Source organism: Tachyglossus aculeatus, chromosome 21, assembly GCF_015852505.1.
Source record: "Tachyglossus aculeatus isolate mTacAcu1 chromosome 21, mTacAcu1.pri, whole genome shotgun sequence".
In the NCBI taxonomy this organism is placed as follows: domain Eukaryota; kingdom Metazoa; phylum Chordata; class Mammalia; order Monotremata; family Tachyglossidae; genus Tachyglossus; species Tachyglossus aculeatus.
In genome coordinates this window covers 23355130-23374738 of record NC_052086.1, presented here as the reverse complement: position 1 = coordinate 23374738, position 19609 = coordinate 23355130, and the positions used below count along the sequence as shown (strand labels likewise).

General features: G+C 44.4%; 1 protein-coding gene across 2 annotated transcripts in view; it reads left to right on the top strand.

The window, feature by feature from the left end:
- Nucleotides 1-9402: 9402 nt before the first annotated feature.
- IFT81 (intraflagellar transport 81) overlaps nucleotides 9403-19609 on the top strand; it is a 102660-nt gene continuing 92453 nt past the window's right edge. For both annotated transcript variants that reach the window (XM_038763245.1, XM_038763244.1), the window contains exons 1-4: nucleotides 9403-9490; nucleotides 17582-17746; nucleotides 18218-18321; nucleotides 19185-19365. In XM_038763245.1, the coding sequence (XP_038619173.1) occupies nucleotides 17603-17746; nucleotides 18218-18321; nucleotides 19185-19365 (429 nt within the window). In that variant the 5' untranslated portion in view covers nucleotides 9403-9490; nucleotides 17582-17602. The remainder of the gene's footprint in view (nucleotides 9491-17581; nucleotides 17747-18217; nucleotides 18322-19184; nucleotides 19366-19609) is intronic.

Below are 19609 nucleotides of genomic sequence, written 5' to 3'. Positions count from 1 at the left end.
GGGGAGGTGGAAGAGGGGGAAAGGGTAGGAATAGGGGAAATGGGAGAAAAATAAAGTTAGAATCTTTCCTTCTTTCCTTCCTTTCTCCTTACTCCTCCTCCTCCCTCACTTGCCCTTCACTCACCTCCTGCCCTTCTAGCTTTCCACAGGCTTCTTCTCTCTCCCTCTGACCAGCCCACCTCTTGGGGCTTTCTCCTCCCCCAGAACCTTTTCCCTTTTCATGATCAATCATCAGTGGTATTTATTGAGCACTGACTGTGTGCAGGGCACTGTATTAAGCTCCTGGGAGAGTACAACAGAATTGGTAGGCCTACAGTGAGCTTACAGTCTGGAGAATTTTCTTGGCCTGCAGCCTGAATCCTCTGGCATCCCACTAATAACACTAATAATAATGATAATGATACTTGTTAAGCGCTTGTTATGCACCAAACTCTGTACTAAGTGCTGGTAGATACAAGATTATCAAGTCGGACAAAGTTCCTGTCCACAAGGGGCTCACAGTCTAAGTAGGAGGAAGTAAGATTGAATCCCAGTTTAACAGATGAGGAATCTGAGGGACAAAGAGATGAAAGAGACTTTCCCAAGGTCACACAGCAGACAAGAGACAGAGCCGTGATTGGAACCCAGGTCCTCTGACTCTTAGGTCCGTGTTCTCTCCACTGGGGCATGTGGCTTCCCACTTTAATATTGATTGATTGATCCCCCCGTCTTACCTCCTTCCCTTCCCCACAGCACCTGTATATGTTTGTACATATTTATTACTCTATTTATTTATTTACTTTACTTGTACATATCTATTCTATTTATTTTATTTTGTTAATATGTTTGGTTTTGTTCTCTGTCTCCCCCTTCTAGACTGTGAGCCCACTGTTGGGTAGGGACCGCCTCTATGTGTTGCGAACTTATACTTCCCAAGCGCTTAGTACAGTGCTCTGCACACAGTAAGCGCTCAGTAAATACGATTGATTGATTGATTAATAAAGCAGAGTGGCGCGCCTTAACTCCCTCTTATTTCTCCTAGACTGTTTCAGTTTGATCAGTAGCATTTATTGAGCACCAGTGTGCTGAGCACTGTACTAAGCCCTGGGGGGAGTACAAGAGTTAAAAGACACCCAATCCCTGCTCCCAAATAGCTTACAATCGAGCAAGGGAGACTGACTCTCCTTCTCTCCTTCTCTCCTTCTCTCCTTCTACTGCCCAGCCCGCACCGTCCGCTCCTCCACCGCTAATCTCCTCACTGTACCTCGTTCTCGCCTGTCCCGCCATCGACCCCCGGCCCACGTCATCCCCCGGGCCTGGAATGCCCTCCCTCTGCCCCTCCGCCAAGCTAGCTCTCTTCCTCCCTTCAAGGCCCTGCTGAGAGCTCACCTCCTCCAGGAGGCCTTCCCAGACTGAGCCCCTTCCTTCCTCTCCCCCTCGTCCCCCTCTCCATCCCCCCATCTTACCTCCTTCCCTTCCCCACAGCACCTGTATATATGTATATATGGTTGTACATATTTATTACTCTATTTATTTATTTATTTTACTTGTACATTTCTATCCTATTTATTTTATTCTGTTGGTATGTTTGGTTTTGTTCTCTGTCTCCCCCTTTTAGACTGTGAGCCCACTGTTGGGTAGGGACTGTCTCTATGTGTTGCCAATTTGTACTTCCCAAGCGCTTAGTACAGTGCTCTGCACATAGTAAGCGCTCAATAAATACGATCGATTGATTGATTGATTGACTCAAAATCAGTTGCAAATAGGAAGAAGAAGAGAGTGAAAAGATGAAAATGTGGTGGAAAGTGAGTGAGGCAAGAAGGGAGGGGCAAGTGTGAATTGGGTTGACAAGTGTCCAAGACGAAGTGGATAGACTACAGTGCCTTTGGTACGTCTTTACTTTTAGCACCTTTATCCAGAAGTGCCAAACTTCCTAGCTCTGATGATGGAGTCTCCTATCAGAAATGATGGATGAGCCTAGGTAGTTCAAGGCTGAAACTGGACTCTTCCTGATTGGAGTGTGCTGTTGGTCAGGCCGAAAAGGATTTGCATCCCTCCCTGCCTTGGGCCCATGTGGTGCTGGCTTCTACCTGGATTCTCCTGCCGACAGTCACTTCATCCTCCATTTGCCCATTTGACTTTGCTTTATCCGAAAGGTGCCAGGCTATGGGCCCGGGCACTGGATCCTATGAGTTTAGAAAATTGAGCAAGGGTTAGAGTCTACCTAGAAGTCCCCAAATGGGGAGAGATTCCCTGGCCTTCCCGTCCTGACTGCCCCAGGTCTTTTTGTCCCTTCTTCCAGTTGCCTTCACCAGAGGTCAATAAGACTAGGGCAGTCCAGTATAATAATAATAGTGGTATTTATTAAGCACTTAGTGTGCCAAGCATTGAATGAATGAATGAATACAATATAATTTTTAGACTGTGAGCCCACTGTTGGGTAGGGACTGTCTCTATATGTTGCCAACTTGTACTTCCCAAGCGCTTAGTACAGTGCTCTGCACACAGTAAGCGCTCAATAAACACGATTGATGATGATAATGGAGTTGGACACAGTCCCTGGGTAGGGACCGACTCTATATGTTGACGATTTGTACTTCCCAAGTGCTTAGTACAGTGCTTTGCACACAGTAAGCGCTCAATAAATACGATTGAATGAACGAATCCCCATTTTACAGATAAAACTGATAAGTGAAGTGACTTGTCCAAGGTCACAGAGCAGACAAGTAGCAGAGCAGGATTAGAATCCATATCCTCTGACTCCCGGGGCCGTGCTCTATCCACCGGGCCATGCTGCTTGTTATCCATACCTGCCCCTCTTGTAACTCTGCTCTCTGCTTGTGGCCCTGTTTAACCACACCCCTCAGCATGGAATCCAGTACAGTTCCAGGAGCTGGTAATAATAATAATAATAATAATGATGGTATTTGTTAAGCACTTATTATGTGCAAAGCACTGTTCTAAGTGCTGGGGGGATGCAAAATGATCAGGTTGCCCTAAGGGGGGCTCACAGTCTTAACCCTCATTTTACAGATGAGGGAACTGAGGCTCAGTTAAGTGCCTTGCCCAAGGTCACACTGCAGACGTGGTGGAGCTGGATTTGAACCCACGACCTCTGACTCCAAAGCCCGTGCTTTCTCCACTGAGCCATGGTACTCCCTAACTCTTTCTGCTTTGCATGCTGCCAACTATTGCATCTGCCCTGGAGCAGGCCCTGAGAACAGGGCAGGACGGACTACATCGAGCAGGCCGGGGCAGATGCCAAGCCTGAAATTGGGTTATTCATGAATACAGCCACAGGCACCAGCAGTAAACCCCGGGGATTTTCCATTTTTGCATGCAAATTAATTTAAGAAAGTAATAAGCCCTAGTCCAACAAGAAGGTCTCTGTTCCATCCTTTTCATGGTGATACCCCTCCCCACTCCCTCAGAACCCCTTTGGACTTGCTTTAAACTTACTAGGTTAAGAATTCAAAAGGTAATCAGGTTGCACAGTCCATCTGCTATATAGGGGCAGGGCAGGAGAACAGGTATTTATCATTCATTCATTCATTCATTCATTCAATCGTATTTATTGAGCGCTTACTGTGTGCAGGGCACTGTACTAAGTGCTTGGGAAGCACAAGTTGGCAACACATAGAGACGGTCCCTACCCAACAGCGGGCTCACAGTCTAGAAGGGGGAGACAGACAACGAAACAAAACACATAAACCAAATAAAATAAATAGAATAAATATGTACAAGTAAAATAAATAGAGTAATAAATATGTACAAACATAATCCCCATTTACAGTTGGGGAAACAAAGCGTGGCCCAGTGGAAAGAGCCCAGGCTTTGGAGTCAGAAGTCATGGGTTCAAATCCTGGCTCCGCCACTTGTCAGCTGTGTGACTTTGGGCAAATCACTTAACTTCTCTGGGCCTCAGTTCCCTCATCTGTAAAATGGGGATTAAGACTGTGAGCCCCCCGTGGGACAACCTGATCACCTTGTAACCTCCCCAGTGCTTAGAACAGTGCTTTGCACATAGTAAGCGCTTAATAAATACCATTTTAAAAAAAAGGCACGGAGGAGTTGCTTAAGGTCACTGAGCCGGCAAGTGACAAGAACTCAGGTCTTCTGACTCCCAATCTTGTGCTTTTTCCACTAGGTCAATCGAGCCTTCACTGATACTTGCAATAAATAATAATAATGGCATTTATTAAGAGCTTACTATGTGCAAAGCACTGTTCTAAGTGCTGGGGAGGTTACAAGGTGATCAGGTTGTCCCACGGGGGGCTCGCAGTCTTCATCCCCATTTTACAGATGAGGTAACTGAGGCCCGCAGAAGTTAAGTGACTGGCCCAAAGTCACACAGCTGACAAGTGGCGGAGCCGGGATTTGAACCCATGACCTCTGACTCCAAAGCCCGGGCTCTTTCCACGGAGCCACTCAGTCCAAATAATCAGTTCCTTCTCTGGAGAAGCAGCCTTTATGCTGGAGGGGGAGGGAGAGAAAGAGGGACAGAGGGAGGGTTGGGTCCTAGTTAATCAATCAATCAGTGGGATTTATTGAGCACTTACCATTCATTCATTCAATCAATCATATTTATTGAGTGCTTACTGTGTGCAGAGTACTGTACTAAGCACTTGGGAAATACAAGTTGGCAACATATAGAGACAGTCCCTACCCAACAGCGGGCTCACTTACCATGTGCAGTACACTGTACTAAACACCTGGGAATGTATAATACAACAGAATTAGCAAAATGGCCTAGTGGATGGAGCACCGGCCTGGGAGTCAGATGGTCCTGGATTCTAATCCTGACTTCACCACTTGTCTTTTGTGTGACCTTGGGCAAATCACTGCACTTCTCTGTGCCCAGTTCCCTCATCTGTAAAACAGGGAATAAGACTGTGAGCCCCATGTGGGACAGGGACTGTCCCCTACCTGATTAACTTGTATCTACCCCAGCACTTAGAACAGCAATAATAATAATAATGATCATATTTGTTAAGCGCTTACTAATTACCGGGCACTGTACTAAGCGCTGGGGTGGATTCAAGCAAATTGGTTGGACACAGTCCCTGTCCCACTTGGGGCTCACAGTCTCAATCCCCATTTTAATGATAATTGTGATATTTGTGAAGCACTTATTCATTCATTCATTCATCCAATCGTATTTATTGAGCGCTTACTGTGTGCAGAGCACTGTACTAAGCGCTTGGGAGGTACAAGTACTATGTCCAAGCACCGTATTAAGCACTGGGGTGGATTCAGGCAAATTGGGTTGGACACAGTCCCTGTCCCATGTGGGGCTCACCAGTCTCAATCCCCATTCAACAGATGAGGTAACTGAGGCACAGAGAAGTGAAGTGACTTGCCTAAGGCCACACAGCAAACAGATGACAGATGATATAACTGAGGCACAGAGAATAGAGGTCTTCCTGGACCAAGCCCCTCTTTTCCTCTGCTCCCTGTCCCCTCCCTATTGTACCCACTCGCTCCCCTTATACTCTTCCCCCTTCCCCGTCCCACTGCACTTGTGTGTACATATTTATAATTCTATTTATTTTATTAATGATGTGTAAAGATCTATAATTCTATTTGTTTTATATTGTTGCTATTGACGCCTGTTTACCTGTTTTGATGTCTGTCTCCCCCCTTCTAGACTGTGAGCCCGTTGTGGGCAGGGATTGTCTCTACTTGTTCTGTTCTGCCGTTTGTCTCCTCCTTCTAGACTGTGAGCCCATTGTTGGGTAGGGACTGTCTCTATATGATGCCAAATTGTACTTTCCAAGTGCTTAGTACAGTGCTCTACATAGTAAGCGCTCAATAAATACAGTTGAACGAATGAATTTGTTGCTGATTTGTACTTTGCAAGTGCCCTAGGACAGTGCTCTGCACACAGTAAGTGCTCAATTAATACGGTTGAATGAATGAATAATAATTAATAATAATTATGGTATTTGTTAAGCACTTACTATGCGCCAAGCACTGTACCAGAGATAAGCAAATCAGGTTGGACACAGTCTTTGTCCCACGTAGGGCCCACAGACTCGATCCCCATTTACCAGATGAGGTAACTGAGGCCCAGAGAAGTGAAGTGACTTGCCCCAGCTCACGCAACAGACAAGTGGCGGAGCGGGGATTAGAACCCATGACCTTCCAACTTCCAGGCCTGCGCTCCATCCACTAAGCCAAGTCCTTGACACACATCAAGCGCTTAACAGATGCCATCATGAGTGCTCTGCATACAGTAAGCGTTCAATAAATGCGATTAACTTAGAACAGTGCTTTGCGCATAGTAAGTGCTTAACAAATGCCATCATTACTATTATTACGATTGAATGATTAGGCTCAGTGGAAAGAGCACGGGCTTTGGACTCAGAGGTCATGGGTTCGAATCCCAGCTCTGCCAATTGTCAGCTGTGTGACTTTGGGCAAGTCACTTCACTTCTCTGTGCCTCAGTGACCTCCTCTGTAAAATGGGGATTAAGACTGTGAGCCCCCTGTGGGACAACATGATTGGCTTGTAACCTCCTCAGTGCTTAGAACAGTGCTGTGCACATAGTAAACACTTAATAAATGCCATTATTATTATTATTATTCCCCGCCCTGTGTTCCTCAGACTGACCCTCCATTTTAGAATAGTAGGGGGGCGACTTCTGCAGCGTGGTTCAGTGGAAAGAGCAGGGGCTTGGGAGTCAGAGGTCATGGGTTCTAACCCGACTCCGCCACGTCTGCTGTGTGACCTAGGGCAAGTCACTTCATCATCATCATCAATCGTATTTATTGAGCACTTACTGTGTGCAGAGCACTGTACTAAGCGCTTGGGAAGTACAAGTTGGCAACATATAGAGACAGTCCCTACCCAACAGTGGGCTCACAGTCTAAAAGGGGGAGACAGAGAACAAAACGAAGCATACTGACAAAATAAAATAAATAGAATAGATATGTACAAGTAAAATAAATAAATAGAGTAACAAATATGTACAAACATATATACATATAAACAGGTGCAGTGGGGAAGGGAAGGAGGTAAGATGGGGGGGATGGAGAGGGGGACGACGGGGAGAGGAAGGAAGGGGCTCAGTCTGGGAAGGCCTCCTGGAGGAGGTGAGCTCTCAGTAGGGCCAACTTAACTTCTCTGAGCCTCAGTTACCTCATTTTTAAAATGGGGATGAAGACTGTGAGCCCCACGTGGGACAACTTCTAGACTGTGAGCCCGCTGTTGGGTAGGGACCATCTCTATATGTTGCCAACTTGTACTTCCCGAGTGCTTAGTAGAGTGCTCTGCACACAGTAAGCGCTCAACAAATACTATTGAATGAATGAATGAATGACAACCTGATCACCTTGTACCTCCCCCCAGCGCTTAGAACAATGCTTTGCACATAGTAAGTGCTTAATAAATGCTATCATTATTATTATTATTATTTGGGAAAGAGACATGGTGGAACGGAGGCGGGGAGGCCATTTTTGGGACCGTGGGGGTGAAACTCATGAACATTGGCCTTTTTCAGGAAATCCTCCCCCTCCCCACCCCACCCCCACCTTACCTCCTTCCCCTCCCCACAACACCTGTATATATGTATATATGTTTGTACGTATTTATTACTCTATTTATTTATTTTATTTTGTTAATATGTTTTGTTTTGTTGTCTGTCTCCCCCTTCTAGACCGTGAGCCCGCTGTTGGGTAGGGACCATCTCTATATGTTACCAACTTGTACTTCCCAAGCGCTTAGTACAGTGTTCTGCACACAGTAAGCGCTCAATAAATACAATTGAATGAATGGAGTGCAGACGGGCATGACTGAATTTAGGGTGTCAGTGGTGGTGGTGGTAACTAAGCCCTGTCACCCCTCTGTGAGCCCGCCATTGGGTAGGGACCGTCTCTATATGTTACCAACTTGTACTTCCCAAGTGCTTGGTACAGTGCTCTGCACACAGTAAGTGCTCAATAAATACGACTGAATGAATGAATGAATGAATGAATGTTTCACAACCCGGGTCAACCGGGGCACCGCAGGCCCGAAAAGCTAGCTCTCTTCCTCCTTTCAAAGCCCTACTGAAAGCTCACCTCCTCCAGGAGGCCTTCCCAGACTGAGTCCCCTCCTTCCCCTCCCCATCCCCCCCCGCCTACCTCCTTCCCCTCCCCACAGCACCTGTATATATGTTTGTACGTATTTATTACTCCATTTATTTATTTATTTTATTTGTACATATTTATTCTTTTTATTTTATTTTGTTAATATGTTTTGCTTCATTCACTGTCTCCCCCTTCTAGTCTGTGAGCCCACTGTTGCCAACTTGTACTTCCCAAGTGCTTAGTACAGCGCTCTGCACACAGTAAGTGCTCAATAAATACGATTGAATGAATGAATCTTGGGTAGGGACCGTCTCTATCTGTTGCCAACTTGTACTTCCCAAGCGCTTAGTACAGTGCTCTGCACACAGTAAGCGCTCAATCAATCGTATTTATTGAGCGCTTACTGTGTGCAGAACACTGGTCTAAGCGCTTGGGAAGTCCAAGTTGGCAACATCTAGAGACAGTCCCTACCCAACAGTGGGCTCACAGTCTAAAAGGGGGAGACAGAGAACAAAACCATACTAACAAAATAAAATAAATAGAATAGATATGCACACGTAAAATAAATAAATAAATAAATAGAGTAATAAATATGTACAAACATATATACAGGTGCTGTGGGGAAGGGAAGGAGGTAAGGTGGGGGGGATAAATACGATTGAATGAATAAATGTTGGGTAGGGACCGTCTCTATATGTTGCCAACTTGGACTTCCCAAGTGCTTAGTCCAGTGCTCTGCACACAGTAAGCGCTCAATCAATCAATCGTATTTATTGAGCGCTCAATCAATCAATCGTATTTATTGAGCGCTTACTGTGTGCACAGCACTGGACTAAGCGCTTGGGAAGTCCAAGTTGGCAACATCTAGAGACAGTCCCTACCCACCAGTGGGCTCACAGTCTAGAAGGGGGAGACAGAGAACAAAACCAAACACACTAACAACATAAAATAAACAGAATAGATATGTACAAGTAAAATAAATAAATACAGTAATAAATATGTACAAATATATATACATATATACAGGTGCTGTGGGGAAGGGAAGGAGGTAAGATGGGGGGGATACTGTATATGTTGCCAACTTGTACTTCCCAAGCGCTTAGTACAGTGCTCTGCACACAGTAAGCTTTCAATAAATACGATTGATTGATTGATTGAATGAATGAATGGATGTCGCACAACCCGGGTCGCCTGAGGCACCGCAGGCCCGAAAACAGGCGCGCACGCGCACACCAGCCCCCCCGCGCGCGCGCCCACCGTCCCCGCCTTAGTCAATGGCCCAGCGCGCGCGCGCGCGCGCACGCGCACGCACGCGCCCTGCGCTATTTGCATCCCGACCCCCGCGCAGGAAGTGACGTCAGCGGCCCGGCCCTAGCAACCGTTGCCTAGCGTCCGGAATGGAGGCGCCTGGAAACGTGGCGTTGTGAAGAGAGAGTCGGAGGTAATGGTGGGGCCCCCGCTTCCTCCGGGCCCCGGCCGTCTCCCCCTCGTTTCCCCCCTGCCCTATTTATTTATTTTACTTGTACCTATCTATTCTATTTTTTTTATTTTGTTAGTATGTTTGGTTTTGTTCTCTGTCTCCCCCTTTTAGACTGGGAGCCCACTGTTGGGTAGGGACTGTCTCTAGATGTTGCCAACTTGTACTTCCCAAGCGCTTGGTACAGTGCTCTGCACACAGTAAGCGCTCAATAAATACGATTGATTGATTGATTGATTGATTGCCCTGCCCCCAAACCAACCACCAGGCCCCTCCTCCCACCGCCTGCTCTTCATTGTCTTCGCCACTAATCCCCCCCTGCTGCTTTTCCATCAATCAATCCCCTGTACTACTACTACTAATAATAATGATAGCATTTATTAAGCGCTTAGTATGTGCAAAACACTGTTCTAACGTCTGGGGAGGTTACAAGGTGATCAGGTTGTCCCACGGAGGGCTCACAGTCTTCATCCCCATTTTACAGATGAGGGAACTGAGGCCCAGAGAAGTTAAGTGACTTATAATAATAATAATAGTGGCATTTGTTAGGCGCTTGCTATGTGCAAAGCACTGTTCTAAGCGCTGGGGAGGTTACAAGGTGATCAGGTTGTCCCACGGCGGGCTCACAGTCTTCATCCCCATTTTACAGATGAGGGAACTGAGGCCCAGAGAAGAGAAATGACTTGCCCAAAGTCACACAGCTGACAAATGGCGGAGTTGGGATTTGAACCCATGACCTCTGACTCCAAAGCCCGTGCTCTTTCCACTACTACTACTACTACTACTACTAATAATAATAATGGTATTTGTTAAGTGCTTACTATCTGCCAAGCACTAAGCACTGGGGTAATCAATCAATCAATCAGTCATATTTATTGAGCGCTTACTGTGTGCAGAGCACTGTACTAAGTGCTTGGGAAGTACAAGTTGGCAACATATAGAGACAGTCCCTACCCAACAGTGGGCTCACAGTCTAAAAGGGAGAGATAGAGAACAAAACCAAACATATTAACAAAATAAAATAAATAGAATAGATATGCACAAGTAAAATAAATAAATAAATAAATAGATTAATAAATATGTACAAACATATATACATATATATAGGTGCTGTGGGGAAGGGAAGGAGGTAAGATGGGGGGATGATAATAACCCAGTAAGCGTACAATAAATGCGATTGAATGAATGATAATGATGGCATTTGTTAAGTGCTTATTACGTGCCAAGCACTGTTCTAAGCGCTGGGGTAGATACAAAGTAAGCAGGTTGTCCCACGTGGGGCTCACAGTCTTAATCCCCATTTTACAGATGAGGTAACTGAGGCACAGAGAAGGTAAGTGATTTGCCCCAAGTCACACAGCTGACAAGCGGCTCTTGGGCGAGTACAGTATTGAGAAGCAACATGGTCACGGTTCTAATCCCGACTACGTCACTTGGCTGCTGGATGACTGTGGGCAGTGTGGCCTAGTGGCCGGAGCCCCGGCTTGGGAGTCAGAGGTCGTGGGTTCTAACCCCGGCTCTTCCTCCTGCCTGCCCTGTGACCTTGGGCCTCAGTTACCTCATTTATAAAATGGGGATTAAAGACTGTGAACCCCACGTGGGACAGCCTGATTACCTTGTATCTACCTCAGCGCTTAGAACAGTGCTTAACAAATACCATCATTATTATCGTTAAAAAGCAGCGTGGCTCAGGGGAAAGAGCACGGGCTTTGGAGTCAGTGGTCATGGGTTCAAATCCCGGCTCCACTAGTTGTCAGCTGTGTGACTTTGGGCAAGTCATTGGGCCTTTCCCTGGGCCCTAGTTCTCTCACTTATCTTTTCGACTGTGAGCCCACTGTTGGGTAGGGACTGTCTCTATATGTTGCCAACTTGTACTTCCCAAGCGCTTAGTACAGTGCTCTGCACACAGTAAGCGCTCAATAAATACGATTGATTGATTGATTGTTAATTTTATTCTTAGGGCCTCAGTTATAGTCATAATAATGGCAGTTATTAAGAGCTTACTATGTGCAAAGCACTGTTCCCTACTCCGCCTACTGTCAGCTGTGTGACTTTGGGCAAGTCATTTCACTTCTCTGGGCCTCAGCTCCCTCATCTGTAAAATGGGGATGAAGACTGTTCCCTACTCCGCCTATTGTCAGCTGTGTGACTTTGGGCAAGTCATTTCCCTTCTCTGGGCCTCAGTTCCCTCATCTGTAAAATGGGGATGAAGAACTGTGAGCCCCCTGTGGGACAACCTGATTACCTTGTATCCTCCCCAGCGCTTATAACAGTGCTTTGCACATTGTAAGCGCTTAGTAAATGCCATCATTATTATTCTCATTATTAATCCTCATTTTACAGATGAGGTAACTGAGGCCCAGAGAAGTGAAGTGACTTGCCCAAAGTCACACAGCTGACAATTGGCGGAGTCAGGATTTGAACCCATGACCTCTGACTCCAAAGCCCATGCTCTTTCCACTGAGCCACGCTGCTTCTCGTCCCTGCTCTGGAAAATGGGTGAGACTGAGCCCCATGAGGGACAGGGACCGTGTCCAACTTGATCACCTTGATTCCACCAAGGGGCAAGCAGCGTGGCTTAGTGGAAGGAGCACGGGTTTTGGAGTCAGAGGATGTGGGTTCTAATCCCGGCTCCGCCGCTTGTCAGCTGTGTGACTTTGGTCAAGTCACTTCACTTCTCTGCGCCTCAGTTCCCTCATCTGTAAAATGGGGATTAAGACTGTGAGCCCCAAGTGGGACAACCTGATAACCTTGTATCTATCCCAGCACTTAGAACAGTGCTTGGCACATAGTAAGCGCTTAACAAATACCATCACCCCAGTGCTTGGTATATAGTAAGCGCTTAACAAATGCCATCATTATTATTGTTATTCCCTGGGCTTCAGCTACCTCACCTGGAAAATGGGGATTGAGCCTGAGCCCCACATGGGAAAGGGACTGAAGCCAACTCAATTTGCTTGTTCACTTCCTCCGGGAAGCCTTCCCAGACTGAGCCCCTTCCTTCCTCTCCCCCTCGTCCCCCTCTCCATCCCCCCATCTTACCTCCTTCCCTTCCCCACAGCACCTGTATATATGTTTGTCCATATTTATTACTCTATCTTGTACCTATCTATTCTATTTATTTTATTTTGTTAGTATGTTTGGGTTTGTTCTCTGTCTCCCCCTTCTAGACTGTGAGCCCACCGTTGGGTAGGGGCTGTCTCTATATGTTGCCAACTTGGACTTCCCAAGTGCTTAGTACAGTGCTCTGCACACAGTAAGTGCTCAATAAATACAATTGATTGATTGGTTGATTGTTTCCACCCTGGCGCTTAGTACAGTGCCTGGCACAAAGTGCTTAACAAATAACCATCATTATTATTAATATTACAGTATAACAAAGTTGGTATTCATTCAGTCCTATTTATTGAGTGCTTACTGGGTGCAGAACACTGTACTAAGCATATGGGAGAGTATACAGAGTTGGTATTCAATCATATCTATCGAGTGCTTGCTGGGTACTAAGCGCTTGACATGCTCCCCGCCCGCAACAAGCTTACAGACTAGAGGACTTCCTTTCTTAGCCCTTATCCAAAATTCTGTATACTGAGCTGGCAATTGGTGGAGCAGGGAAAAGAAGTCAGGTCTCCTGACTCCCAGTCAGGCCAATTGAACTTTTACTAATACTTGCAATTAGTCTTTTTATTCCTCAGTCCAAAAATAGCATCCAAAGGGTGGAAAGACTAGAACAAGGAGGCAGTAACCTTTGTTTTTTTTCCTGGGTCTCCCTGCCACTTAAGCTGTTTCCCTCTGCCGTGGGTTTCCATGGGCTCGGGGGTCGAAGGGGCAGAAGCTACTCTGCTAAGGCCCAGCCTGGAGGGTGAAAGAATACCTTTGTTCCCTTTAAACCCCGAAGTGAAGCAGTTGAAGTCACTGTTAGCCTCTTCCCAGTGTCACTGGGTCTCCAGGGGCTGCAAACTCCAGTCCTGCAAATGGAAGGCCCGGTTAGAGCATCAGTTCCTTGCTCCAGGGGACCAGGGCAAGAGTATTCTTAAAAGAATCTGCCACCGTGGATGGCCTGGTTTTAACAGCCCCCCACGTGCCTCCGCCCGGGTCTCTATCTGGGTAAGTGGGTTCAGAATAGGTGGAGACATTCTGATTAAATATGTATTTAGATTAATTGGTTACCATTTTTAGGGTAGCCCACTGGGTACAGGTTGCTAGCGTACTGTGCGTGAGGTGTGCCGTTGGAGTGAAAGGAATATTGAAAAACAATAATAAATCACTCAGAAAATAGAGCACAGAAAAGTAGTGTCCTTTCATACACCTGCAAGGGTTTTTTTTTATTATTCTGTCTTTTTAAAAATAATTATTGTGTATTGAGACTATAAAGTTTCTAAAGATCAAATCATAAGTAATAATAATGACGGTGTGTGTTAAGTACTTACAGTGCCAAGTTCTGGGGGTAGATTCATGCAAGATAGGTCAGACAGACCCAGAAGTAATAAGTAAGGCCCTACTGAGAGCTCACCTCCTCCAGGAGGCCTACCCAGACTGAGCCCCTTCCTTCCTCTCCCCCTCGTCCCCCCTCTCCATCCCCCCATCCTTACCTCCTTCCCTTCCCCACAGCACCTGTATATATGTATATATGTTTGTACATATTTCTCTATTTATTTATTTATTTATTTTACTTGTACATATCTATTCTATTTATTTTATTTTGTTAGTATGTTTGGTTTTGTTCTCTGTCTCCCCCTTTTAGACTGTGAGCCCACTGTTGGGTAGGGACTGTCTCTATATGTTGCCAACTTGTACTTCCCAAGCGCTTAGTACAGTGCTCTGCACACAGTAAGCGCTCAATAAATACGATTGATTGATTGATTGATAATAATAGTTGTGGTGTTTGTCAGTGCTTAGTATGTGCCAGGTACTGTACTAAGTACTGGGATGGAGCACTTAGTAAAGGGCCTGGCACATAGTAAGCGCTTAACAAATGCCATAATTATTATACAAGCAAATCGGGTTGGACACAGTCCCTGTCCCACCTGGGGCTCACAGTCTTAATCCCCATTTTACAGATGAGGTAACTGAGGCACAGAGAAGTTAAGTGACGCACTTAAGATCACACAACAGACAAGTGGCAGAGCTAGGATTAGGACCCAGGTACTTCTGGCTGCCAGGCCCATGCTCTATCCATTAGGCCACACTGCTTTTTAAGACGTATTTATGAAAGTGTGAAATGGAGATTTATTTGACTCAGATACCCAGAAATGGGGAAATGAATACAAATAATGAGCAATTTCATTTTCATAAAGACTATGTTTTGTGACTTAGAAGAAAAAAGGGTGATTGATTAAGCAACTTTCTTGCTGTCTTCGGTGTCTTCTGTACTAGTAACCTGTACAGTGTTATTAAATTTTTTCCATTAAAATTTATGAGCACTTTGAAAACTGAAATTATCCTAGCATTGTAGTATTCTTCTCTTCTATTTAAATGTCTTCTTCAGATAACTGATAACCTCCTCCTCACTGTGCCTCGTTCTCGCTTGTCCTGCCGTCAACCCCTGGCCTACATTCTGCCTCTGGCCTGGAATGCCCTCCCTCCTCACATCCACCAAACTAACTCTCTTCCTCCCTTCAAAGCCCTACTGAGAGCTCACCTCCTCCAGGAGGCCTTCCCAGACTGAGCTCCCCTTTTTCTTCTCCTCCTCCTCCTCCCCTCCCCATCACCCCCGCACCCTACCCTCTCCCCCTCCCCACAGCACTTGTATATATTTGTACATATTTATTACTCTATTTTATTTGTACATATTTATTACTGTATTATTTTATTAATGATGTGTATCTAGCTATAATTATGTTTATTCTGATGGTACTGACATGTCCTTGTTTTGTTTTGTTGTCTGTCTCCCCCTTCTAGACTGTGAGCCCGTTGTTGGGTAGGGACCGTCGCTGTATGTTGCCGATTTGTACTTCCCAAGCGCTTAGTACAGTGCTGTGCACACAGTAAGTGCTCAATAAATACGATTGAATGAATGAATAATAATAATAATAATGATGGTATTTGTTAAGTGCTTACTATGTGCCAAGCACTGTCCTAAGCGCTGAGAGCTCACCTCCTCCAGGAGGCCTTCCCAGACTGAGCCCTCTCCTTCCTCTCCCCCTCCTCCCCCTCCCCATACCCCCCACCTTACCTCCTTCCCCTCCCCACAGCACCTGTATATATGTTTGTACATATTTATTATTCTATTTATTTTACTTGTACATATTTACTATTCTATTTATTTTATTAATATGTTTTGTTGTCTGTCTCCCCCTTCTAGACTGTGAGCCCGCTCTTGGGTAGGGACCGTCTCTGTATGTTGCCAACTTGTACTTCCCAAGCGCTTAGTACAGTGCTCTGCACACTGTAAGCGCTCAATAAATACAATTGAATGAATGAATGAATAATCAAGTCATCATCACAGCAGTTTGATGAGTACCAACCATGTGCAGAACACTTCTAAAATACTTCATGCTTCTGTAAGGTAGAGTTCAGCCACGGGCAACATTATTTTTGCAGATTACTGAATTTAAAAAGCTTTAACTTCATGCAAAATGTTCATAATCCTTTCTCACATTTATCAATATTGTAATGGTGTTGCATCGTAAAGCACTTAGAGACAGTAGTATCCTGAAGAAGCCTTACTGGCGTTAGAAGATCAGTTCACTTTTCAATGAAATTTGTTGTCCCTCGTAATCTGATGTCTTCAGTTTTGGGACTGGGAGCCCATGTTAATTTTAAAAGCTAGTAGTGATCCAATTATCCAGAAAAAATCATTACCATCATCAAAATGATTTATTAAATGCCTACATTGCATAGAATGCTGATACAAGGTTAGCAGGTTGGACATAGGGTAGGGACTGTCTCTGTTGCTGAATTGTACTTTCCAAGCGCTTAGTACAGTGCTCTGCACACAATAAGTGCTCAGTAAATACGATTGAATGACTAGTACCTGTCCCACATGGGGCTCACAGTCTTAACCCCTATTTTATGGATGAGGCAACTGAGGCACAGAGAAGTGAAGTGATTTTTTCAGGGTCTCACAGCAGACAAGTGGATTAGAACCCATGTCCTTCTGGCTCCCAGGCCTGTGCGCTATCCACTGTACCACACTACTTCCATGCCCAAAAGAAACTCATGATCCAGCAGGGAGTTGAGGGGACAAATAAACATAGAAACAATAATAACAATAATATCTGTGATATTTCAGCACTCAGTATGAGCCTAGCACTGTACTATGCACTGGTTCCAGTTAATCAGGTCAGATGCTGTCCCTGCCCCACATGGGGCTCAGAGTCTGATAGGGAGATCAGGTATTGAATCCCCATTTTACAGATGAGGAAACTGAGGGATAGAGAAGTTAAATGACTGGCCCATGGTCACATAGCCAGTGTGTGGCAGGGCTGGGGCTGGAATCCAGGCCCTCTGACTTCCAAGCTTGTACTGTCTTCACTAGGTCACATTGCTTCTCAGCTTGACTTTTACAAATAACTAAAAAGTAAAAATTAAAGAAATGACATTTCACTTTATGGGAGAGGTGGCCGAGGCTTCAAGCTTCGTGCAGCTTGGTTTCAATGCCAACTCACATAACTTCTCTGTGCCTCAGTTACCTCATCTGTAAAATGGGAATTAAGACCGGGAGCCCCAGGTGGGACAACCTGATCAACTTGTATCCCCCCCCCCCAGTGCTTAGAACAGTGCTTTGCACATAGTAAGTGCTTAACAAATACCATTATTATTATTACATCTGCTTTCTGCTTTTATTAAAAGATGAGGCTTAGGGGTCACAGAGCCTGTACAGCCTGACCATGGAGAGTAAAATAATAAAAATAGAACTTAGTTATATGAGTTGACTCAGTTAAGACAATTTTCGTCTTGAAGTTTATATTCTTTTATTTCTATTGTACAGAAATCTTTATTTCTTACATGTGGTGTAGTTCAGCATTTCCATGCTCATTTTGTGATCCTTTGTACTATATTTTGGAATCTTTATTACCTAGATTCAGATACATAATCTTCATCTTTATTATTTAGAATAATTTTCAAGACCCAATTATGAGTGAGCAAATTAAATTCATTGTGGAGAAGCTCAATTCGGAGCCCTTTAAGAAGAACTATAATTTAATCACATTTGATTCCCTGGAGCCAATGCAACTATTACAAATTCTCAATGATGTTCTTGCTGAGATTGACCCAAAGGTAAGACTTAAAATCTGAAACGAAGGAATGAAGAGGAATATTATTAATTGTGATTGTTTCCATTATCTCCTTTAAGGGGTATAGTCTCCTCTAAGGGCACAGGTGCAAAGCATTTGCACCTTATATAGGAATTACTCTCCTTTTCCAAGGATGAACATATTATGGGAAGGAATGAATAAGGTTTCACAATAGCTGTTATTGTATTACAAGCTTGCACAAGCCTCATGTACCCTGATCCCTTTACCGTGGAGATTGAGCGTATTTTGTTTTAGCTTAACGACAACTATAATAGGGATCTTGACCTGACTTGAATGTGCAGTTTTTCAGTGTAATGTTCCAGACGCAACACCTGCCTTGTGAAACATCATCGTGTTACGTAACTTGTTCCAAATGGTGAATTTCATCAAAGTGTTGTCTTTCAAACTGCTTAGCATTTGTGCATTTATGTTTTCCATTTTCTTGACCATTTAGCAAGTCGTTGATATTAGAGAGGAGATGCCAGATCAGACAGCCAAACGGATGTTGAGCCTTCTTGGTATCCTTAAGTACAAACCTCCAGGAAATACTACTGACATGTAAGAATGTGCTCATTTATTGCTTCTTTAAAAGAGTGTATAATTTAATACACACAGTCAGGAATAGCAAAGCATGCCTAATTCGACTACTTGTGGTTAGCAAACAGAGGCCATTTTTGAATGACCTTTAGTTGTTCAATAAGTCAGTCAGTTAATAATGTAATAATAGTGGTATTTTTTAAGCATTTACTATATGCCAGGCACTGTACTAGGCGCTAGGGTGGTTACAAGCAAATCGTGTTGGGCACAGTCCCTTGTCTCACGTGGGGCTCATCGCCTCAATCCCCATTTTACAGACGAGGCAGCTGAGACACAGAGAAGTTAAGTGACTTGCCTAAAGTCATACAGCAGAGAAGTGGCCGAGTTTAGGCAAGTTACCTACCTAAGGATGTGAACAACTTAACATTTTTAGTGCCCTGGATTTAGAGGAAATTTGTGCCTTCCAGTGTGGTTTAGTCTCTTGGACATTTTAAATTGGGCCAATTTTCTTCCCTCATTCCCTTATTCAGTGAAGGTCAGTAAACCAGATTTTCTTTTACCTTGAGAGTCCCATTTCTCCCTTAACTCAGTTCAGGTTAATAAAGCACTTTAAACCCTGCTCAGTCAGTCAATGCAAATGTTAACAGTGTACCAATTAACTAGTCCAAAATAACCTGCTCCTCATTTTAAAGATTGGATGGCTATTTTGTGCTGCTGGACTGTTTCTTGTTTGTATGCAGATTTGTTTCAGATATCCATTTTAGGCACCATTATAGAAAACGATTAGACAACAGAAAATTGCACCTAGAGGAACATTAGCCTCTAAATCAAGATTAGTTGATTATAATTGTTTGTTTTGGAATCTCTGTTCGTTCTTTATTTAGGAGTACCTTTCGTCAGGGTTTGGTAATTGGAAGTAAGCCTATAATTCACCCGGTGTTATACTGGCTTCTTCAGCGAACCAACGAATTGAAGAAAAGGGCATATCTAGCGCATTTCTTAATAAAAGTGGAAGTGCCAGCTGAGTTTCTTCAAGATGACACTGTAGCTGACACCAATAAGCAGGTACATATTAGGTAATCGGGGAAAACTAATGCCAAACAACAAGAGATTCAGTCAGAGTACGTTAGATTTAATGCATGTTTTCATTTTAACTTTTTTTTTTTTTTACTTTTTTTGTTTTTGTTAGACTGCAGCGAAGTTTATTAGTTCATGAAATTTATGGGTGGTAGGGTATGGGCAGGTGGTAGAGTACTGTTCATCCTGAGTCCTGTAAAGTCCAGGACTTTGTACATATTTATTACTGTTG